Source organism: Anopheles nili, chromosome 2, assembly GCF_943737925.1.
Source record: "Anopheles nili chromosome 2, idAnoNiliSN_F5_01, whole genome shotgun sequence".
NCBI classification, from domain to species: domain Eukaryota; kingdom Metazoa; phylum Arthropoda; class Insecta; order Diptera; family Culicidae; genus Anopheles; species Anopheles nili.
Genome location: NC_071291.1, coordinates 55,966,079 through 55,989,594, shown reverse-complemented (window position 1 = coordinate 55,989,594; position 23,516 = coordinate 55,966,079). Strand labels below are relative to the sequence as shown.

Sequence of the window (23,516 nt, the reverse complement as noted above, 5' to 3'; positions counted from 1 at the left end):
ATGCAGCAGATTTTTACTGCACTATAGTGCAAGTGCAAGATGCAAGATATTACTGTTAAAATATAAACTCAATGCGAAACAATAAACGTTGTCTATTTTTAAATTGATTAATGCACGTTGCAGTGTTTAGTTATCGATTATTTTCGGGATTTGATGCGTTGTTAATCTCTTGCGATTTGTTTAACTGTTGGGTAATGGTGACGGAGTTTCGAAATCAAATGAACATAACAACCAATTTGGCATTTTCTGAGGATAGCAATTTTAGCTAATAAACCAAATCAAAAGTTCCAAGCACAAAGAAAAGCAGTAGAAAGATTATTATTGAGAGATTTTTTTTAATTTGACCGATTATTTATCCTCTATTGTTCGCAGTGCTTGCTGATCAAAAAAGCACTATATGAGCTTTCGAGTGCTTTGTACACCGGCCACCAGATGGTGTTCGCACGTTCGTGTGCGGATATTGATTATCCTTACGAGGAAAATGTGTCTAGGTTTTCCAATGCATATTTTGATCGTCATTTAGTACGATTAAATGCATTTTTGGCTGTAATATCAATAAATACAACCCGTAACTATCGATAAATGTAAACATAAGTTCCAACTCAAGTTAAAAAATCATCAAGCAAAACGCATTGATTCATTATTTTGGATTTTGTTCAGTATTTATTTATTAGACCTTCTTTATTTTGAGCCTTATTGTGAGTTGTTATTAATTTCAAGATTTTAAAAAAGTACAAAATGCGAGTGGTTATATAACAATAAGCTTTACTGTCTATTTCTATAGATATCCTTAAAGATCCTTCAATAATCACAGCTGCACATTTCGTGACCCATGCAGCTGGTATTCTCTTGTTTTTTTTGTTCTTTTCTCAAAGCTCTCGAGCTCCCGTGAGACAGCAGTAAGGGCCGTGAACACCTTTCCAATAGTCAGCAGCAGCAGCACCACCATCAGCAACGACGAACGACAGGAACTTAAGTCGTTTTTTTCTCTTCTCTCTCACATTCACTCCACCCGCCTTGAATGCCGACGGGGAATTTCGTTTCCCGCTTCCCTTCGCAGCAGCCTGGCACGTGCCGGTGCTACCCACACTTTGGACAGCCGGCGAGAAAGGACATCCGCTTGGAAGCGGCACAGACACAGGGTTCGCGGAAATCATCCCAAAAATGAAACTCCGCCGAGCGAATCTCTCACAACCGCAGCCTACTCTGCTCGGAGCAGATAGACTCATGCGCATAAGCACGATTGCCGTCCTCTGGCGATGCGTTGTGTCGCCCGGTTGAAAGAAAGCCAAATGAACCGAATGTCCTCGTGAGAAAAAAGGGTGCACGCATTAAGGGGGGTACAGTGTCGAAATTGGTTTAGATAGAAAATATGTTGCGCGAATAAATCAGTTGAAAAGCTACTCTCAAAAAAACGACGCAGTGAAGGCGCGAGCATAAAAAAAAACCATGCCAAAAAGCAAGAGAGCGATTGTGAGCAAATTCACGCCTCACACATCAACAGAAGGTATTTCTAAGCCTCGCGCCAGATGACGTTAGGGTGGCATCGCGGCAACCTGATTTTTCCGTCGCGTGACAAAATGCCGTGGCCCATTTCTCTGCGCCGTCTGCCTGTGTGCGTGTGCGTGTGTGTGTTTTTATCACTCGTTCCAAGGGGTGGGAATGCTTAGGGGATGTCGAAAATGTAAAAAAAACACCAGACCGCCTGACGGTGACAAACGCGCAGGCTCGGTCCGAGGCCGAAGCGCTCAGCTCGTGGGCAAAGAAAAACTTGCAGCAACGGGGCCCTTTTTCGGTCTACCCCATGTGGGAAGGAAACGCCGACCACGCGCAACCCTGTCCTGCGCTACCCTCACAGCTAAGTCGTTTGTGTTAAAGGGAACGTGCTGGATGAATTATATACGTGTATTTTTTTTTCGTCTAAGCCACTAAGGGCACTCCCTTAATCAAACCAACGCAAGTGTTTGTTGGGGAACAAGCGTAACACGCTTCAACACTGACGTGTATGCTTTTTTCCTTCGTTTTTCGTGTTCCGACGTGACTAGCACTGCAGGTATCGATTTTAGTTCGACTGCGCACAACCACCTTGCGTCGTTCGTGCGCACCAAGCCACGGGGTTGTCGAGAAGCGAGGAGGTGGTGGAAAAACTCAACACAAACCTGGAAATGCGTCAACCCTGCTAGTACAATGAGAGGGTGGTTTAGGGCTCGAAATGAGACATCGGAAAATCTGCGCGCGTACAACAACAAGCACAAGGCGCTTGAAATTACATTTCGTTCGATCTGCAGCGTGAGAAGATAGTCATCATAAAAATGCATTTAAACAAATTTCTGCTTTATTATTAGCATGTGTATACTTTTTTTAATTTACTTAAGATCAAGTAGGATCAAATAATATAGTATAATAAGCTCAATTGCTATTTTTCAAGTTGCAAAATATCATATCCTTAAGAAGGAAGAAAACAAGTTTAATCTATTTTATATTCTAATATCATTTTTTCACAATCGACGCTTCCCAAAATTATTAATTTTACTTTTCAAGTTTATATTGATATAACAATTTCTTTGATATCCTAGATGGTTTAACCCTATCAAATATCATATCATATCATATCATATTGATTAATAGATTATTCTCGAAGCAATGTCAAAGTAGATATTTTGTTAAAAGAAGTGTTTTTAGATTACTTATTGGCATAAATTGATAATTTACGAAGAGTGCTAAAAACTATACTTAAGTAAGACTGAGTCCGTTGACGAACAGGAAAAGGACATACGCATAAGGTTCCATTGCGTGTCAACCAGTTACGCACACAGTTGATCTGAAGGGATGAGGAATATGAGATGGTAAAATCTTCGAAAAAAGAGGGTGCAATCTGGGAAAGACCGATGAGCGAAATTGCCAGACGATCAACCAACTGAACCGACTGGGGTTGGCAGTGTCGAGATTGCTTAAACCGGTCGATCGAAATACCCAGGGAAGCCATACGCCTAGGTTTACCAACACCGGCGTGCGCAGTGACAGGATAAAATCCAGGCAGATGGGTAGAATTTAAGCCCATTAAGCATACTCACCGTTGCATTAAAAATTCGAAGGGGAAGCTCGAAATTGCCTCCGGGAGCGCTTAGCTAAGAAGAGAAGACAAAATAGCATTTCCCTGGATTGAGAAATTTATAGCCAAAGGATAAATAAAAATTTTCAAGCGTTTTACTTAGAGAACATTAGGATTAAAATTATTTCGACACTGAGCGGCTTTCGCGATTTTGGACAATTTCCAAAGAAACATTGCAATTTAAATCACATTTCATCGGTCCTCTAACACGCGTTGGTGTCGATGACCGGCTTTAAGAGTGTATGCGTGTTACTGCAGTCCCTGCAGCAAGGACCGTCAGCCCTAAGCGTAATCGACGCCAGAGAGTTGGGGTTGAGTTCGCTGTACACCCGGGAAGGGAACGAATCGGTACAACGCATAAGCCACGTAGACCTTCAGGCGCTGATGAACGCGTTTATCGATCGAAATAAGGGCCCTTCCACCAGGGCGGCTAAGCAGCACCGTTTTCCGGCCGCATAGCAAACAATGCCCCGGTTGCTGAGCGGCGCTCAGCGAGCAAGGAAGCCTACTTCGATTGTGCTTAGCGGTAACGGTGCGGCACAAAAAGGAAGAATTCACCCTCCCATTACCTACCCAAGCGGGCACATGCTTTCCCACGAGCGCGTCTGTATGCGTACCAAGGACCAAGCGCAAATGAAAGGACTTGAGCCTGGCTTGTTTTTTCTTTTTCTTTTTTTTTTGTTTTGCGCTCCTGGAACCCCCGATTGGAGCCTCGCGCAAACATGCATGCAAGGAAAGAAAAAAATAACACAGCCCCGAAATCCGCGACGGTGAGTTAAAAGGAAGAAAAACGCTCCTGCCTCGTAAACATGTCCATGTGGGCGGTAGGGCATAGGGAGGCGAAATAATTGAACGACCGAGCGCCGGCTAAGCAGCTGGGGAAAATGCGAACGCAATACCGCACACGTGCGTTCTGTCTCGCTTTCCCAGCTGCTACCCGGGTGTGATGCCATCCCTTGCTCTCACACACATACTTGCGCTCTTGCGCGATGGCTCCTGCGAAGGGGAAAACCCAGCTGAGCACCATTTATTCTACCCGTGTGTGCAGGCTGAACCACTCGGGCCTCTTCTGTGGCTCTGCCGACCGACCTGGGCGCGCGATTGTGCGCCTTGACCGACAGTGTGTGTGTGGCGCTGTCAACGCAAGGATCTGCAGGACTCTCGTGCTTCGACAGTACGGCACGCTGCTACCGGGTTTCCCATTAAAGTGAGGCTACCGGTTGAAAGGAAGCTTTTTCCACCGCGTGTGATTCTGGTGAGCTTGCCGCGCGAGTTGATTCGAAAGTGCAAAATCGACGGAGGCAACATTTACGTTCGCCAGCATACGTATCCTAAGCGGCGCCGCTTTTCGTGCGATATCGATTTTTTTGCTCCGTCGCCTACCCAAGTGCGCAACTGGAGAGTTTCACCGCAGTGCCCAGCGGTACCGCGTCCGGTTGTGAGATAGAAAGAGAGAGAGAGAATGTATGGTGGTTGTACGATAAAGAGAACGAAGTTTAACAACCCTCTTTAGTAAGGTGTCAATTACGATCCTGCTGCGTGGCTCTGGTGCAGCGCCTGACGTAAGCTTCCTGCTTTTGGGTGTCTATTTTGTGTGTAAGCGAGCAAGCGCCAAGACGTCTGACAGTTTCCTACGCCTTCGAGTCCGCATCCGGAAAACACGATGACAACAACGTCCTCGAGTTCACCCGCCGGAACGGAAGTGGGCACGCGATCCGGAACCAGCAGCCGGATAAGCCAAAAACAACGCTCACCCAGCGATGGAGCCGATTCCTCCAGTGGCAGTGGTATTGCTGGTGGCCGCGAACCCTGGATATCAACAAACAAGATCCTTAACAGTAGCTTGTGTGGCAGGCGGATTAACAGCCGCAACCCGAACTTTGACTACGACGAGACGAAGCTGCTGATAGCGCTTTGGGGTGATCCGGTTGTACAGAAGACGCTCATCACAACGCACAAAAAGCACCCGGTCATCGCCGAACTGGCGCGGAAAATGCGTGAACACGGGTACAACCGCTCGACGGAGGAAATCAACACGCGCATCAAGAACCTGAAGTGTTTCTACAACCGCATCAAAAAGGATATGGCCGCGGGTATCATCAACCAGACGACGTGGCGTCACTTCGCAGAGATGGACGAAATCATCAGCCGGCCGGTGTTCGGAAACGCGCACCGGTTGCATATGATACAGATGCAGAAGCAACAGGAGCAGGACCAGGTGAAAGCGAAAAGCGAGGACGAACAGGAATCGGGCAAGGATCAGCTGCACCAGTTTCCGGTGAAGCTGGAATTGATGAGCGACGATGAGGAAGATGATGACGCGACGGAGATTCGGGCGGAAGATTTGCTTACGATCGACACCAAGTTCCCGGAGGATTCTCCGCTGGTTCCCGTTAGGGCAGTGACCAGACCATCCGGTGCCCGGAAGACCATCGCTAGCAGAAATGGGCGGGTTGCGAACAGAAAGACCGACGCGGATGAGGACGATGAAGATGACGATGATGATGATGACGAGTATGACGATGATGAGGGTAGCGATTTTGATGTGGAAAAGTAAGTTATCGATGCCATCAGTGCGATGAATCTTCAGGACATCATTTTAAATTTCCCTTTAATTTACAGCGAGTTTAATGACGGTTTGGATGAGCTGCTGCAAAAAGCACAAGCGACAAAATCTAACACCACTGGGGGAGGATCCGGAATGGCAAAATCCGCTTCCGGATCAGCCACGTCAGCTGCATCCAAACCACTGGGTAGTGGATCGAGTGGTTTGGTAATCGAAACCATCACATCCGGCAACGGAACCACCATCACGGCGACCTCGACAGCATCCACGACGGTACCAACAGCAGGAAAGATATCAGTCGTCCCTGCCAACCTGCTGATGAAGCAACCCACGGTCGTATCCAGCAGTATGGCCAAACCGATACAGATCTACACGCAGCCCACGATGAGCATCGCTAAGGGCGCCGGTTCCGGTGTGACGGTTGTAGGCGCTTCACAGAGTGGCGTTGGAACGTCTAATGTTGGTCCAACACCGATGAAGCTGCTGCTGGTGAACACCGTTGCGAAGGATGGAACAACACAGCAAATACTGACGCCTGCACCGGAGTCCTCCACGTTGCCTAAGCTCATACCAGCACCGGTGCAGCATACGAAAATTCCAATCTCGGTAGCGGGCCAACCACCGATCGTTACCATTCCGGCGATGAACGTGCCCAAGAAAGCGAGTGAACTACCCAAATCGACTCATCCGGCCGCACGTGGTCCGGGCGGTGGACAGGCAGCCGGTTTCCGAACGCTTCTTACCCAGCTCGTGAGTATTCAACGCGAAAACCTAGCCCTCAACCAGGAGCGGTTGATGCTGGAAAAAGAGCGGCTTGACTTCGAGAAGCAGTTCGGAGGATCGCTCGTCAGCATGGTGCGCAACATGAGCACATTTTTCTCCGGCATGCTGCAGCACCAGCGGAACGAGCTGCAGATGAAAGAATCTACGGAACAGACGCCCAACGAGAAGGCGATAAAGGAACAACCTGTAAATGATAAGGACCCTGAAACGATCAAGCCAACCGAAGACGAAAGTCGATCGCCGGAGGTGCGAGAAATTTCTGCTTCACCCTCGCCAGGAGCATCCAATTCAAGAGTTGCATCGCCCACGTCCACTACGAAAGCTCCAACCACGGACAATGGCATCGAAAAAACACCCAAAGAAAACCAAAGTGCGGCAAAGCGATCGGAGTCATCCCCGCCACCAGCTGCGACACCGGTCCCATCCGCAAAACCGACAGACGAACAGCCATCAACGTCGACAGACGTGTCCTTGCCGAAAAAGCGCCGCATGATGACTCGCAATTCCACTCAAAATTCACAGGGCACATCACAGCGCGGCACACCAGCTACCAACGGTGCGGATGATCCCCTTAAGTCAGAGATCATTAGCGACGTCGACGAACATTAAGAATAAGAGGAACTACAATGGATACATTATTCTAGTTAAGTATATTTATAAAAGCATTTTTTCGTTCCCAAGCCAACATCAACTTGTGGATGCAAAATTGAAAACTGCAACGCATAGTACATTGTTGGGTATGCTCGAGCTGCAAGGGGACTGTAGGAGTGGAACAATTGTTACACTGCGTTCACGCTGAACTGCTCGTATTAGCGCGAGTCGAAGAAAAGATCCAACTATGTTCCCTGCAGCTGTCGAGACGAGGTTTTGAAACCTCCATAAAGAACAGGAATCATTCCATCAAAAAGAGAAACATGAAACTTTCCAAACTATAGATTTATTGTAAAGCATCGTACAAGTTTAATAAACATCCAGCACGGGCCACATTCCTCTCCGGCAGGACATGCTTGGGGATTTTCTAATAACAATTTTGGTACACGTTATTCATAAGCTCCATATCACGAATTTCCATGATGTCTGTTTTCAACCGCTGCTTGATGATTTCTCGCAGGATATCATCTCGATCCTTCTCATCCTCAATACCCATCCGTTGAAGCGTCATCTCGTCGGTGATCCGTAGCAGCGCACGGCCGGTAATTTCATGCTACGAAGGGATCCATGTTACACATGCAGTATAGGACTTTTTGAAGAAACAAAATTACATACCCGCTGGAAAACATCTTGATATTGTGCACACCGCTCGTTGCAATGTCTTCGCAGCCATTTCAGCGTGTCGACGACGGTCCACATATAAACTGGCTTCGGACGGGCTGTTTTTGTCTAAACACAAAGCACAAATTTAAACTTGATCCATATATTTACCAATCACACGAAACCTACCTTTAATTTCGCTACCGGAACCGTTTCTTCAACCATTTTTTCGTTTTATTCCGGTGTTTTTGTGGCACTAGCGAATAATCTGTGAGATGTAAACAAAATAACACAAAGCTGCTGCACCAGTCTGTCAAAATTTGTTGTCGTGTAGTGTTTACTTTCCGAACACCAGAGGGCGATACTTGCCTTACAATAATCTCATAATGAATACATTCTGGAGAAAAAATTACATATTTTAATACTATTATCTTATTTTGTGTAACTATTTATTCTGTATTCATTACAAACTATGATTTATCTTTTGTTTTATTCTATCCTTTTTCCTTTGTTTACTTATCCCTTTCACTGCTACGATCGTCCTTGCTGTAATGCTCTCTTGCGCTCTTTAACAACTCACGCTTTGTTAGAAATATGATTTCCATATTTTGTTCATCTTCTGTTTATGACCTTTTACAGGATACCAAATTTAGCTTAACGTAATTAATGCGACTTTGGTTTGAAAAAAGAGGCAACTACCTGGATAAACCGGTATTACATTGTATGCTAGGCCTTTAAGTCTAATAATTCTACAAAATCCTTCATGGTTATGAAATACGTTTGCCAACAATTCAGAGTCATGTTCCAGCTCTGTTTGAATCCTCTAAAATAATGAAAACCACGCTTGAGAAGAATAATGCAAAGTAAGGAAAAGAAGTCGATCATACATCGCGTTCACTATACGCTTAGTTGCCAGGACGAAAATGTAGGAACCAATTAAAATGAAAAAGGGTAAATTGTTTGCAGTGTATACTGCCATAGCAACCTGCGGTACGAATGGTGCGGAGAAGCAGTATGCTTTACAAAGCTCAGGCATGCGTTCATCGTTGGAAATCCCTTTGGTGATATTAGTTAGGTTTAACAGGATTTGCCCCTCTTTATCAAGCAATCCTACACATCGGCGAATGTGGATAACCACGATTAATGTTTCGGTTGATCGTTCGGCTGATGTTTTAAACGATATTAAAAAAAGCGCTTTATAATATATTGTTTACTATCCTAAAAATAATGATTTTTTACTACAGACGCTTTGCCACAAGGATGCCAACGACAGACGAAGACCGGATATCGAATAATAAGTAAAATAATGCAATACATCTCACCGTACGGTTCACGCAGATTACGCCCTTGCGTATCCTTACGTGGAGCGTCGGGCGTATCCAGCCCACACGTATCCTGTTCCCATCGCTTGTACGCAAAGCACACCCGACACGCGACGCGTGTTTCACACACGCAAGCACGCACCGCCGATGTGCGCCTGTCCTTAACGTCAAGAGCTGGTATAGTCTCGCGCGAGTGACGCAATGGAAGGGTGACCAAGGGTTCCGAGGGAGAAACCACCGAGGGCGCTGCAAGATGCACAAGTGCACCAAGGCCCGAGCCACGCAAACCACCATGCTCGGAAGCACGCGGGCGCATGCGTGTCTTGCGCACCAAGTTTACCAAGCCACCAGCCGAAGCAAGGGTGTGCGTGTGCGGAGAACAAAAAAAAAGGCCCAACCCTGAAAATCCACCCCCTTTTTCACTGGCTAGCGGCGGCGGCGGCTAGGTCGATCTGGACGCGCTCGGAAAATCGCACCCATCGCATTCACCACGCATCGTCAGTGCGCCTAAACCGGGTGCGAGCGTGTGCTTTTTAGTACGCATTTTCCGAAATCCGCTCCTGCTGGCGTGTCCTGTCTCTTGCCCGCTCACCGGAAGCACCAGTCAAGCAAGGAGCGGCTGCCAGGCTAGAAGAGAAAGAAAGAAAGAGCGCGAGTAATTTTGCCGACAGGACAACGCGACGCGCCTGCTCGTGACTCTCCGGTATCGATTTTTCGTCATTGCACCGTGTGTCCACGCAAGCAGCGGCAGCTCTTAACATCGGTGCAGGTCGATTGTCTCCGTGCGGCGCGAGTTAGATTGATTTAGTGTAGTTTAGCGTGCTGAGGAATGGGATCCGGCTTAGTGCGGAAAGGAGCCAACTGTGTGAACGAGTGAAAACAGGAAGTGATAGTGGCCCCACCCCCGCTCTCCACCATCCTTCCCCCCAAAGGCTCCGGTAGGTACGGGGCGTCGAAAGGCTGAATGCCGCCCCCGCGAGCCGCCGCGATACGTTTGCGTTTGCGGAACACGGTGCTAGCGCAGCGTCACGGCAAACGACTCCACCTCGGCAGTTCAAAGCAGCAAAAGCCGCAGCGTGTCGGTGGTGGAACATCGACCGGTGGCCAGCGTAAACCCTGGCAGAAAATGTGGGTGTCCACGAACAAGGTGCTGATCGGATCGGTGGGTGGGTTGAAGAAAACGCACTGCCGCAACCCAAACTTTGACTGCGAGGAGACAAAGCTGCTGATATCGTTGTGGGGTGACCCACAGGTCCAGCGGACGCTCATCACCACCCACAAGAAGCACCCGGTCATCGCGAAGTTGGCGGAAAAGATGCGCGAGTATGGCTACAACCGCTCGACGGAGGAGATCAACACGCGCATCAAGAACCTAAAGTGTTTCTACAACCGCCTCAAGAAGGACCTCGAGACGGGCGTCATTAACGAGCCGTCCTGGAAGCACTTTCAGGCGATGGACGAAATCCTGACGCGGCCAGTGTTTGGTGGTGGAACAGCAGCGGCCCGGGCCGTGTCGGCGTTTGGAGTGCGGTATGGAAAGGGGAAACCCTCGGTGGAAGGGGTGAGTGCGGCTGAGCTCGAGGCCGAGCTGGAGTCGGACCAGATTGAGGTGAAGCTGGAGCTGGTGAGCGATGATGAGAAGGAACTGTTACCGGAGGAACTGCTCAAGAATGCGGAGCAGGTCGAGCTAAAGGAACCAAATCTGCTGATCCCGAAGGACGAACCGATGGAGCAGGAAGAGGAGGACGACCCGAATGATCCGGATTTTGAGGATGATGGTGGCAGCGAGACGGATGATGAAAGTTCCGGCATGGATGATGCAGACGAGAGGTAGGACAAGCGTTTCACTGGGTGGATTAGAAGTGCCGTTCCGTCGGTGCGTCAAAGTAGAAAGGCCGAGCGACGTTTTTATTGCCCCCGAAAGACGGTGACAACCGAAAACAAACCTTAAAAAAAATATACCAACCCTTGAACAAGCGTAACAAACGCGCACAGGGTGGTAAGCTTCCTTTGCCTTCGGTTCGGTGCGTTTGCGCGCCGTATGGTTGTGCCTAAACTTCCCCTAAATTCGTTACCAACCGCGTACGGCACCCTCCGCGTTTGCGCAAAGTGTGCGTACGTGACGCACACGGCCACGTGCTCTGAAGCGGGTGCTCTCGGAACGGAGCTCCTGCTGTGCTCGTTGCCACGTGCAACTTCGGATTGTTTTGCTTCGGGCTCTCACCCTCGACGACACAGGCACTCACCGGCAACAGGTGGTTTTGATGTTTTTCCAAATTATAACGCCTTTTTCTCCTTTTTCTCTTATCGCTTTCGATTGCAGTGAAAGATCCACGCGGATGCGACGCCGTACGAAGCGCGTGCCAAAGGTAAAAAAATTCGGATCATCCTCTGCTGGTCCTTCGACCATCACCGGTTCCGTATCGAACGTTTCGATCGCATCCAGCAGCGCTCCACCGGTGCCTGGTACGATTAAGATCATCAACTACTCCGGTGGTTCGAACTTGAACCTAGCTTCGGTCGCTAAAATGGCCAGCGTGGCTTCTTCGGTGCCGTCCTCCATCGGGATCACGACGTTGGCCGGTGGTTCTACCACAACCACAACACCTAGCAAAATATCGCTCGTACCAACGAACTTTCTGCTCAAACCGCAATCGTCCACGCTGGGTTTCAAACAGCCGATTCAGCTCTACACCAAACCGACCGTTTCCATGGCAACAAGCAAACCGACGCCTGATCTACAGCCGATCGTGACCGTTAGTGCGAGTGGAACGAATGTTAGCTCCTCAGGAACACCAGGCGCCCCCATGAAGCTGCTGTTGGTCAACACACTCCCGAAAGACGGGACGGCACCGAAACAACAGCTTATCACACAATCGTCAGCGAAACAGATCTACACCACGTCGACGGGAGTGTCCTTGCAGGGTACCTCACACGTGTCGGGACTCCCGCAGATCAGCATCCAACCGAAGCAACTACTGACAGGTACGACAGCTACCAGGACGCTTGGTGGGACATTCCTTCAATCAGCGACACAACGGCCAACTCTAAAGGCTCCACCGAAAATGGGCGGATTCAAGGCACTCCTTCAACAGCTGGTCGGTTTGCAGCGTGAAAATTTAGGCATCACTAAAACGCGCCTGGTGGCGGAACGTGAACGCTTACGAAACGAGAAGTCTGTCGCTAATTCGCTGTTGGACGCGCTTGGTGAACTTAATGGATTGCTGATGGAAGTGAACGCGGATATTCCCGGCGGGGCTGGCAAATTGGTCGAAGATATGTCGGATGATAGCAGCCCAGGACCTCGCAGTCCACGAAGATCCTTTAGCCGCTCGAGACAGCAATCGCGGATGGTTCTGCACCCAGTGGTCGATGACGACGACAACGTGAAGGCGGAAATCATCAGTGACTCAGAAGAGGGATAGAGCATGTAAAGCAAATAGAGAATCTATTTGGGACGGGCTGATTGGGGGCGGTTGCAAATATAGCTGTGTAAACAGAGAACACAATGCTTTGAAAATATATGTGTTTTATAACGACTATTTTAAATCCTCTCAATGCAATATGTGCTGACATAATGTTGCGATTGCGACAATGCACTTAAATAATTATCAGTTTATCTGGTTTATATTGAAAATTTGCTGAAAATGTGGGACTTTCTAAGCTGGAGAAACGATATTAGGGAAGTTGTTATTATGGTTTAAAAAACTCAAAAAAAGATTGAATATTATCATTTCTTAACTGAATACACAATGTATGATATCATACAACCTTTTTAATTGAATTTTATTTCAGTTTTATGACAATGGTATCGTTCTGTTAAATATACTTGAAACCAACATCTAAAAATCGTAGAGTAATGTCCAGTAAACTTGTATTATTTTGTTTGAATGTGATTGTCAAGATACATCAATATATATCGAAAATTAAATTTCCAAACAATTGTTAATGAATTTTACCTTTACTGTTTATTTGAGCATTACATTTGTAATGTACTTTATGTAATTAAATTATAGCAAAGCTGTGCTCAGTTTCAACGGTTTTATCTACGTTTGACGCGCGATTTGAAACTGACAGTGATGATGTCAAAATGCGCAAGTATGCGTGCGTGATTGTTTTGGTCGATATTTTATTGAACTTTTTTATATCAAAAAATGAAAAGAACTTAAATTCCTTGTCCTTATGGCAGAAGTTTCCTAGTGTTCGCGGTTAAGTGGATAATTAGGGTGCAAACGTTACCCAACGAAAGCTGTTGCGGTGGAATTTCCCTAGCATTCCGTAGTATAATCTGACAGCAATAAGGGAGCGAGGAAAACGACGTCAGGTTCGGTTTCGTGTAGCAACGGACTCACAAACAAAATCGCAGTCCAACTTGTCGGTCGTGTCCGTCGCGCGTCCGTGAACGCCAGAAAAGTGCTGGTGGCGGTCTGAACCCCCATCACGGGGTAAAAGGGTGTACGCGTGTGCGACATAACTGCCAGCAGCAGAAGTGTAGGTCCAAACATCGAGCCTTATTCAGGTTTTCCACGCGAAAGCAAACACCCCACATCCGCAGTGCGAGATATGCGTTCCCGCTACGGTCGATCGATGTGAAAACAGAAAGGAATTCCCTTGCCCTATACCATCACCACCCCCGAACGGGTAAGAAAAAGTGCAAAGCAGTGATTGTAGAGGGGGGTTGTTTTTCCATAGAACCGCATAAACGACCACGTTCCGCAAGTGAATTCCGTTCGATAAAGTACGTACGATCCAGTGTGTTGATTGTTTTGCTGCTAAGAAAGTGGTCGAACTCGAGCGGCCATATGGTTCGGTGCTCCGTGTCGGACGAGACCTTGAAGACGAAAGGGAAAAGAAAAACGCGTTGTAATGTTGTGGCGTTGTTTTCACTTAGGGGAGAGGGAAGCACGCAATGCAATCCGTTTCCCACTCGCGCGCGTCCTGCTCTGGTGGATGTGAATTTTTCCTTGCTTACGTCATGGGTCGCTTCCCACGCTGTGGTGCAGTGATTTCGGGGCTAGTGGCCAGTGGATGCGCCGGTTTGGTTCTGCTGGATGCAATGTTCGAGAAGAGGCAGTGCAGTGTAATTTAACAAACCAAAATGTGGGTGAGAAAATTCCCAAGCAAACTGGCGCCGGAAAGGGGCGTCGAATAAGCACAACCGGATGAGAGACGGGGAAATGTTGCTTCCGTGTTGGAAGACGGATTTGGTGTAATCAGCGGAAAAGCAATGTCCCGCGGGATGGTGCAATTTGTGTGATTACCAATCTGGCGCCCCAGAAGATAAATGAGGAAAAGCATCCGACTTTTTCGGTGTTGATTAGCGCATTTATCAAGCGGCTTTGTGTTGGAGTATTTATTCAAGGTTTGATTTGATCATGCTTGCTAAATGCAAAAGATTCAAGAAGATTGCTACGTGCAATCTTCTCTCCCACAGAAACGAAATTGAAATACGCTTTGAGCGGAGGATTATTTTTTAGACATATTTCATTACTCAGCAAACACCTACGCATGGTTCAAGGTATTCTGTCATGAACAAACGAAAGGTCAAAAGTTCAGGGCGATGGACCAGAACCATAGCAACCAGAAGCTCTAATCTTAAATGACATTTAAGTAAATGGAGGTGGCATATTAAAATTACGTGGGATAAAAATAATTAAAAGTCAATTTTAAAAATGATTTAATTATTTCCACTGAGAAGCAATTATAATGAAAAATCCTGTTTATCAAATATTTCTTATTATGGAATCATTTTCGGAATCATTGACAATACTATTTAAGAATATTGCACCACCCTGTGCTAAAATATCCTTGTATTATTTTGATTAGTTTAGATGTTCATTTACTTTCTGTATGAAGCAATTAAAAATGTCATTCCTTAACACTATAAACTGCAACACATTAATACATTTTAAATCGCGCATTCCTGCACATGCACATGCTGCTCAAACAATTTACTTGCACGATAAGAAAAGCGGGATTGCTGCAATTTCGGTTCATTTATTTGACCTTGCCCACGTCCAGCCTAGCACTTCGAAATAATCAATCACGAAGGTAGGCGTTTGATGAAGACGAAAAACGAACCCTCTAGTGCGGCTGGGCGAGCTTTAGCGCCCAGACAGGATCTCCCACGGATATAGATCCCATCGGAGGAGATCAGCCCGACGTTGCAATCGGCAATAAATAACACGTCGAGTTTCTCTCTCTCTCACTCTATCTCCAGGGTCCGAGGGGGTCTTCATCGCGAGCCTTCGACACATGCAATATGGGCGCCTTCCAATGTGGCGAAGGTGAAGGCAACCACGGGATCCGCGTGGGATAAAGCCTCCCCTATACACCACCCATAACCAGCGGGTTCTGTCGGTTCTGAACATTGTTTGCATGAAGCGAACCTTAAAACCCCGCCGCACGCTGGGAAAGAAACCGAAAACGGGAGAAGTTCTTGACCGCGACCGGTGCTTTGCCCCGGAATGTCCAGAAGAGACCCCCTATGCCACGACTTCTCTCCACACGCTCTCCCTTTTTTGTTGTTGTTGTTGTTAATCCTCATTCCGCGTCGTGGTTGTGGGTTTCTTTTTCCTTCGGTTTTTCTTTCCGTTGTTGAGCCTGTTGAATGAACTGATCTTGTTGTTTGCAGTGCCCGAAACGCGAAGCAAAAACAGACCCCGATAGAACCCGAGCAGGGGAGAAGGAAAATACGAGGAAACAAAAAAAAAATGCCGCACACACAAATCCACAAGTAAGATATTTCCCTAGCCGTCGAGAAAGCGGCACGGGAAATACCATAGGGTTTCCACGTCGGTCTAGGCTCCCCTTTGGTCCGAAACCGAACGATCGAACCCAAGGAATGAAAAGGCATAATCTGTAATTAACATTTGTCGTGGGAAAATTTCCGAATCGTGAGAAAGTTCATAACAAAACACCTCTGCTCGTCTTCGCCCCCGTGTACGCGGCTGTTCCAGAACGCGACCCGGTCCCGCTTGGAACCAGTTCCCTGTGGCTCCCAAAGACCCGTGGGGAGAGGTTGGAGGGAGAGGGGGGGGAGAGGTTTGGCTGGCGCGGAAGAGCGGATCGTTCTCGGAAGCGACGTACCTCGCGATCTCGCGCCGCTGATATTCTTCCACCTTCGGGAAAGGGCGCAACCTGTGTGGGAACCCGCCGTTGGGTGGTGTTTGTTTCCAGCCACGATGTTGGTTAAGCTCTCGACGTGGCTTAATCCACCACCTGGGCTGCAAAAGCGGTTTGGAAAGGGGTGAAACGAATGAGAAGGGGCCCTTTCGATGTCTTGAGATCATCACCAGCGGCTAAAGGACCCCCAAAAGTGCGATGGGAATCATCGCCGGGGTCATTCGTAATGGCGTTGTTTCGGGTTGTTTTTCAACGATGCTCACTATTCTTTCATTTTGCAGCCGACGGTGGTAGAGCTAAAGGAGAAGGCTCCCCATATCGGGCCCCCAGAACACGGACGCCCTCGACGGGCGATCGGAGCGGCGAAAGCGAAAGTGTTCCGGTTGCCTGCACGGTAGAGTGACTAACTCGTGCCAATATCCAGCGAAACACTACCAACAGCAGCAGTAGGAGCAGTAACAACACCATCACCATGGCCATGTCCAAGGGATTCCGTGTGCTGGAGAAATCCAAGCCTCCATCGCCGCACAGCGTCTTGTTGGAGCACCGGAACAAGCCGGAAACGCTGCTCTTCGAATCGCAAGCCGTTGCAGTGCTGTGTAAGTATGCCACGAAGCTCGGATATCGCTCGGATCGAGCACAACTCAACACCCTAACAAGGACTCGAATTTCAGTCGATGTGCGGATAATATGTAGTGTGTATTGAAGGCTCACCGGTTCAATCAGAGAAAGCCGGTACGGTTCGATGAGTGGTTTACGGTTCGGTTGACGTATCCGTTCAATCCGAGGATACTCGAAAGCTCTTGGTCCTTTGTTTTCGTGAGCCCATTGAAGGTAGCGAGAAAAATCAGGCTGATGCGCTTCGTTTTCTACGCACTGCTGGACAACGAATACAAAAATCAATGGCCTCCTTTTTTCGGGGAGGCAACTAGAGTTATTTAGAGCACTCAGGAAAAGCCAAGCCGTTGCATTGAAATGTTTTACGCACACTGTAAACGACAAGGTGTACAGACAATCCTTGTAGAGAACCAAATATATCATGTTTGCATGTAATGTGTTGTTTTCGTAAGCAAACATTGCTGCATTGTTTTGAAAAAAATTAGAATTTTATGATCTGTGTGGATTATCATTTTTCACAGATCGAATTGTATGTATCTCTTATCAATCAGTTTACGTATGCGCGCAGTCGAATGTTGGTACAAGGAAAAAAAAGTCATGAACATAGCTTTCCTCGAAAACGGTTTCCCAAGACTTCTCAACCAAACCACTCCCAGGATGTGCTGGACAAACAAGTCAAGAATATCGATGAACAAATATCGATTGAAGCGGCGTCGTTTACGTGGTTCGGTATCGGTAGTATTCGGTGGTTTTCGTAGCGTTGATAAATGAAAGAATGCTTTTGTAAACGGACATATAAGTTCGTGCTCTTGCAACACGGCGGTACCGTTGAATTGAGGAAAAAGATTGGACATGAGAATTTGATAAGCCGATGAAAATATATATTGATATTTGTTGTAATTTGTTTGATTAATTTTTATATGAGAAGCATATAAAAGCAACCCTTTGTAGATTTTGTTGCAACTTTTGATATATTCAGTCTTATGCATGGCTATCATTGAAATATCTAGCATTTTTTCGCTTTAGAAATAAACGAGAACAGAGGGAGTCGCTTTTTCCGGCATGAAGTTATCGCAGCTGATAACAGTTGGAGAATTTGTCCTTTTATTCAATAGATATGCAAGTTCTTTCTCTTCAAACTGGGTAATTAACAGCACAATATTGGAAGATTTGATGCAACTTGTTGAATAGTTATGAACCATCTTTTTTATTTTTCGATCCTTGTCTCACGCGTTAATGTACCATTCTACTTGAAACCAACAAACGAAGATCATTTCCGTGTCTTTTTCGTCCTGTTTTTTACCCTTTTACCCTACGCCCGGGGTGTTTTGTAATGCAATGCATTTTAATTTCCGGCATTCGTTGCATTACATCCAATTACAGCGGCACAGGAAACAGAAATCGTCCGTAAACAGTACACGAAGGTACTCGATGCGTACGGATGTCTCGGAGTGCTGCAGCTAAACGCAGGAGACAGCTCCCTGCTGTACCTGGTGATGGTGACGGGTTGCTTCTCGGTGGGCAAAATACTGGACAGTGAAATCTTCCGCATCACCCAGACCCAATTCGTGTCGCTGCAGTACCAACCGACGAACGAGGATAAAGTGGCTGAAATACGCAAGGTGCTAAACTCGGGCACGTTCTATTTTTCCTTCTCGAACGCCGGTGTTGCCACGGGCCAGGTGACTATCGCGCAACCGTTTGGGTTTGACATTACGCTGTCCGCGCAAAGACGCCGTCGTACGAAGGAAACGGATAATCGCTTCTTCTGGAACCGGATGCTGTTCATCCACCTGCTACGGTTTGGTGTGGAGTGTAATTTTTGGCTGTTGAAGGCGATGTGCGGTTCGGTTGAGATTCGCACAGTGTACGCAGGCAGCAAGCAAGCCCGAGCGGCCATCATCTCACGGTTGAGCTGCGAGCGAGCTGGTACCCGGTTCAACGTGCGTGGGACCAACGATGAAGGATGTGTGGCGAACTTTGTCGAAACGGAACAGTGCATTTACCTGGACAACGAGATCACTTCGTACGTACAGACGCGTGGCAGCGTGCCACTGTTTTGGGAGCAACCGGGAGTGCAGGTTGGCTCACACAAGGTGAAGTTATCCCGTGGCTACGAGGCCTCCAGGTCGGCGTTTGATCGGCATATGTGTACCATGAAAGGAAGGTACGGTCAGCAAGCCATCATCAATCTTCTCGGCACCAGCCTGATCGGCAGCAAGGAGGGTGAAGCGATGCTAAGCAACGAATTTCAGCGGCACCACCGCGAATCGGATCATACCGATGTACCGCATTTAGTGTTCGATTACCACCAAGAGTGCCGAGGAGGTAACACGGTCGCTCTATCTAAGCTACGTCAGAAGATCGACGCAACCTGTGCGGACTTTGGGATGTTCTACGCGATCGGAGATTCGGTTTATCGAGAGCAACGAGGCGCAATTCGGACGAACTGTCTCGATTGTCTCGACCGGACTAATTGCGTCCAAACGTACATCGGACTGGAGATGCTGAACGAGCAGATCACGATCATGGCGACACTGGCGGACAAGAAGCAGCAAATGAGTTCCCGGTTCGAGGAGGTGTTCCGGCAGATGTGGATCAATAATGGCAACGAAGTGAGCAAGATCTACGCTGGAACCGGCGCCATCCAGGGTGGCTCGAAACTGATGGATGGTGCACGCTCAGCAGCTCGCACCATTCAGAACAACCTGCTGGATAACTCGAAGCAGGAAGCGATCGACGTGCTACTGGTCGGTTCGACACTCAGCTCTGAGCTAGCGGATCGGGCAAGGATACTGCTACCTTCCAATATGCTACACGGTAACGTCGGACTTCGATTATCGGCCTTGGATGGGTTTTGATCTAGATTTTTGTTCACTTATTGCAGCTCCAACCCCCGTCTTAAGGGAAATGTGCAAACGCTACGAAGAATACGTCAATCCGCTCGTTTTCCGGGTGGCTTGTGGAACGTACAACGTCAACGGTGGTAAACACTTCCGAAGTGTAGCGTACAAGGATGTTTCGCTAGCCGATTGGCTATTGGATTGCCATCGATTGGCACGATCGCGCTGTAAGTGAGCCTAAACCATAAATCTTTCATAATTCCTGTCGCTCAATTAATATGTTTATTATTCTTTACTGCTTTCTAGCCCTGGTCGATTTCAGCCAAGTGGAAGATAGCAACGAACCACCAGTGGATATATTTGCGATCGGATTCCAGGAAATTGTTGATCTGAATGCATCCAATATCGTTGCTGCAAGGTTTGTAATCAACCTTACTTCCTATAAGTTGTCCTTTTGCTAATCGTTGTCCTTTTTTATTATCAGTTCCGATAATGCTAAAGCATGGGCCGAAGAGTTGCAGAAGGTGGTAAGCCGAGATCATGAGTACGTGTTGCTCACGTACCAGCAGCTGGTTGGTGTGTGTCTCTATATCTACATTCGGCCCCAACACGCTCAGTTCATCCGTGATGTGGCGATCGATTGCGTGAAAACCGGACTCGGTGGTGCGACGGGCAACAAGGGAGCAGCTGCCATCCGTTTCGTCCTGCACGGCACATCTCTGTGCTTTGTGTGTGCTCACTTTGCCGCGGGTCAGTCACAGGTGGCCGAACGGAACGCCGACTATGCGGAGATCACACGGAAGATTGCGTTTCCAATGGGTCGCTCGCTAAAGTCGCACGATTACATTTTCTGGTGCGGTGACTTCAACTATCGCATCGACATGGATAAGGATGAATTGCGAGAGACGCTGAAGCAATCGCCGAACGATCTGTCTGGAGTGTTACCGTACGATCAGCTACGCATCCAGCAAAACGCGGGCAGTGTGTTTAACGAATTTCTCGAGGGTGAGATTGCGTTCCCGCCGACGTACAAGTACGATCTGTTTAGCGATGATTACGATACGAGCGAGAAATTACGCGCACCGGCCTGGACCGATCGTGTGTTGTGGCGACGGCGCAAACAAAGTCCGGATGCGGATCGCCATCCGGGATGGAATCCGGGCCGGCTCGTGCATTACGGGCGAGCAGAGCTAAAACAGAGCGATCATCGGCCGGTGATCGCGATGATCGACGTCGAGGTGCACTTTATCGATCCGCAGCGTCGTTCGACGGTGTTTGCTGATGTGATTCGCGATCTTGGCCCCCCGGATGGTACGATCCTGATACAGGCTAACAACGCTTCGGCGGGAGGCGGCCCGCAGGATTCCGGTGATGAAGACGAAGGAAGCATCTACGATGAGAACCTAATGGCGGCCCTTATCCAGGAGCTCACGCAAATCGGTGAAGTCACGCTGGTGCGTTTCGTCGGTGATACGATGTGGGTGACGTTCCGAGATGGCCAGTCGGCCCTCACAGCGGCTCAGAAGCGGTCAGTCCAGGTGTGCGGTGTTCAGTTGTCGATTAATCTTAAAACGGACAACTGGGTCGAGCAGGTGGAGAAGGAGATCTTGCTCTGCACACCCAACACGGTAAGTTTCTGCGACAGCAGCCAGAGCAGCGGAGACTACAACAGCCTGGGCATTCCGGAGATCCCGTCGCGTCCGAAAAGTCCGCCATCGGTATCCCAACCTACTCGTCCCGGACCACCGAGCCGTCCACCGTTACCAAAGTCCCCGCAAGCATCACCAAAGCATCAACCCCATCAACAGCAGCAGCAACACCATCACCACCATCCCAGGGCGGGTGTCATTAGTCTAGGACCGGAGGTGTTGCTAGCATCAAAGCTACAGCAACAGAAAGCACCACCACCGGTACCGGCGGTTCCGGCACCTCCACAACGACCTACACCTCCGGTGGAGGAGTACGCCAGCTCATCGCCGCTCGCCGGATCTCCGTCCCATGGCGCAGGGTTGCCATCGAATCCCTCGCAGCCGGACACTGGGGCAATTTACGAGGAAATCAATGACGACATTGTACGTATAACATAACCATTCTTGTTTTAATTACGTGATACTCATTGCAATTTTTAATCGGCATCTTTTTTATCATTTGTGCAGCCTGTTCCGGAACAACCACGTGGACCACCGCCACCGCCTCCACGCAGCGACGTGTACGACCTCGACGTCGTGAGCAATAGCAGCAGCAAATCGACGACCAACAAATCGTCCCCACCGGGCACGTCGGGCAGCTCTGGAGCTGGTTCTCCTCTCTCGACCGGCGCGGCCAATAGCGTTCCGTTACCATCCGGGCCGCCAAAAGGCGCTCCTCCACCACTTCCGATGCGTCGCGGCGCACCACCACCCATACCGAATCGAAGCGGCGGTCCTCCGCCTCTACCAGCACGCCCGAACAATCCTTAAGCGGGAGTGTCTTTCACAGTGGCGCATTATGCTTCTCATTTCCGTAGTCGTGTCTGCTTGTCCTCGTTTCTAAGTTATAACAGCTTTTCAACACACTATCATGGAGCTCGACTATCTCCACGACGTTGGCGATGGTTATTAGAATATAAATCAACAGTGTAACCGCTCTCTGTCTATATCCCCATCATGCAACTGCGAAAGTTCGATTTATGCGTCAGAAGATTAGATGAAATAGGATTCCTTGACCCCCGAAGGATGCCTTTTGGATGACCAAATGTGCAACAAAGTATCCAGCATTATATTTATCTCGTTCGCAATATCTGCATACCTACTGCGAATCTTAAATTGCGATTGAACCAATACTGATATTGGTAGCATCACTACCGGGACACCTATCTGTGTTCTCTGTAAGTGACATTCCATTAGTACGCTTCATTACCTTTCTAGGTTGCGGATAATTAATTGGACTGCTAAACGATACTCCTCGTTACACGTTAAAGCGTTATTCTATTATTGCCAGAATTTCCAACCCTTCTTTTGGGTTTGTAGAATTCCAACATTATTATCATTGATAATATTATTATACCATTATTATATTATTATCCTTATTGTAGGTGTTATGACGAATGTGATTGAACACGCGCGTAAGCAATTAGTAGTTTGTTATGGAATTGGGGTTAATTTAATTCGCAACAAAGAAACTATTACTTTTAAGAAACGTTCATCGTTGGCTTGGAAGGGACGATGACGGCAAGTGATTCAGATTGCTGCGGCACTTTGTTTCGTAGTACATATAGATGAAGCAATATTAGCTCAAAAGTGTAGACCAATAACAGCGCTTAACTAGTGATGGGCTCTGTAGGGCTCTCTACACAGCCGTTAAGGATCAATTAGCGAATCGCGAACCTTCCCACCATCCACCCTTCTCCGCTTGACGAATGGGCGATCCCAAATGCGTCGTAGCAGTCAATCGGGTTTGTGCGAACCATCCAAACATATTATATGCGCTTTTGCAGTTCTTGATTGTCACTCCAAGGTAGACAAGCCAGTGCTGTATCTATATAACTATACCGTAAAACAGTTACTATACACAATTAGCCGGTTGCAGTTCAAATACCGTAGCGCATGTAGCCAAATCGTATCACCACAGTTAAGCGAAACTGTTCGGCAAAGTAAGGAATCAAGCAATGCTGGAACAGTTGGTATACCTGTGCAAGCGCGTTGAACGTTATCAGTTGCAATAATTACGCATAGCATGTGAAAGTATCGAGAGTTGAATATATCGTACGATGTCTGTCTGTTTGTAAGTTCGTGTGCGCATGGTATGAATGTACTGTTTCGTTTGCGAAAATATTTATCTGATTGAACGTGTTTGAACGATGTGAGCGGACGGCATCGTTTGCATAGCGCATAAAAATCATGTTATACAGAATGAAC

At 47.8% G+C, this 23,516-nt stretch overlaps 4 protein-coding genes across 4 annotated transcripts; 3 read left to right on the top strand and 1 right to left on the bottom strand.

Annotated features, from left to right (window-relative positions):
• The first annotated feature begins 4,775 nt into the window (after positions 1–4,775).
• LOC128726468 (serine-rich adhesin for platelets-like) lies at positions 4,776–7,070 on the top strand. Its single transcript, XM_053820285.1, has 2 exons — positions 4,776–5,665; positions 5,735–7,070. The coding sequence occupies exons 1-2, from the start codon at positions 4,776–4,778 to the stop codon at positions 7,068–7,070; spliced, it is 2,226 nt and encodes a 741-aa protein (XP_053676260.1).
• A 69-nt stretch (positions 7,071–7,139) lies between these two features.
• LOC128732282 (protein aveugle) lies at positions 7,140–7,987 on the bottom strand. The gene is made up of 3 exons (XM_053825468.1): positions 7,902–7,987; positions 7,728–7,841; positions 7,140–7,665 (listed from the first exon to the last, which is right to left on the bottom strand). Exons 1-3 carry the CDS (start codon positions 7,935–7,937, stop codon positions 7,480–7,482), a joined length of 336 nt encoding a protein of 111 aa, XP_053681443.1. The 5' UTR covers positions 7,938–7,987; the 3' UTR covers positions 7,140–7,479.
• Positions 7,988–9,998: 2,011 nt separating this feature from the next.
• LOC128732166 (uncharacterized) lies at positions 9,999–12,519 on the top strand. The gene is made up of 2 exons (XM_053825336.1): positions 9,999–10,864; positions 11,358–12,519. The coding sequence occupies exons 1-2, from the start codon at positions 9,999–10,001 to the stop codon at positions 12,457–12,459; spliced, it is 1,968 nt and encodes a 655-aa protein (XP_053681311.1). The 3' UTR covers positions 12,460–12,519.
• A 4,112-nt stretch (positions 12,520–16,631) lies between these two features.
• LOC128730582 (synaptojanin-1) lies at positions 16,632–22,257 on the top strand. The gene is made up of 6 exons (XM_053823655.1): positions 16,632–16,758; positions 18,161–19,597; positions 19,665–19,847; positions 19,927–20,038; positions 20,105–21,692; positions 21,777–22,257. Exons 1-6 carry the CDS (start codon positions 16,632–16,634, stop codon positions 22,077–22,079), a joined length of 3,750 nt encoding a protein of 1,249 aa, XP_053679630.1. The 3' UTR covers positions 22,080–22,257.
• The last annotated feature ends 1,259 nt before the right edge of the window (positions 22,258–23,516 follow it).

Bases quoted from the DNA above. Each gene is read 5' to 3' on its own strand.
- LOC128726468 (XM_053820285.1), top strand. From the start codon at position 4,776: ATGACAACAACGTCCTCGAGTTCACCCGCCGGAACGGAAGTGGGCACG. The intron at 5,666-5,734 runs GTAAGTTATCGA...TTTAATTTACAG, and splicing joins AGCGATTTTGATGTGGAAAA to CGAGTTTAATGACGGTTTGG.
- LOC128732282 (XM_053825468.1), bottom strand. From the start codon at position 7,937: ATGGTTGAAGAAACGGTTCCGGTAGCGAAATTAAAG. The intron at 7,842-7,901 runs GTAGGTTTCGTG...CTTTGTGTTTAG, and splicing joins TTCCGGTAGCGAAATTAAAG to ACAAAAACAGCCCGTCCGAA. The intron at 7,666-7,727 runs GTATGTAATTTT...ATCCCTTCGTAG, and splicing joins ATCAAGATGTTTTCCAGCGG to CATGAAATTACCGGCCGTGC.
- LOC128732166 (XM_053825336.1), top strand. From the start codon at position 9,999: ATGCCGCCCCCGCGAGCCGCCGCGATACGTTTGCGTTTGCGGAACACG. The intron at 10,865-11,357 runs GTAGGACAAGCG...TTTCGATTGCAG, and splicing joins ATGGATGATGCAGACGAGAG to TGAAAGATCCACGCGGATGC.
- LOC128730582 (XM_053823655.1), top strand. From the start codon at position 16,632: ATGGCCATGTCCAAGGGATTCCGTGTGCTGGAGAAATCCAAGCCTCCA. The intron at 16,759-18,160 runs GTAAGTATGCCA...ATCCAATTACAG, and splicing joins GCAAGCCGTTGCAGTGCTGT to CGGCACAGGAAACAGAAATC. The intron at 20,039-20,104 runs GTTTGTAATCAA...TTTTATTATCAG, and splicing joins TCCAATATCGTTGCTGCAAG to TTCCGATAATGCTAAAGCAT.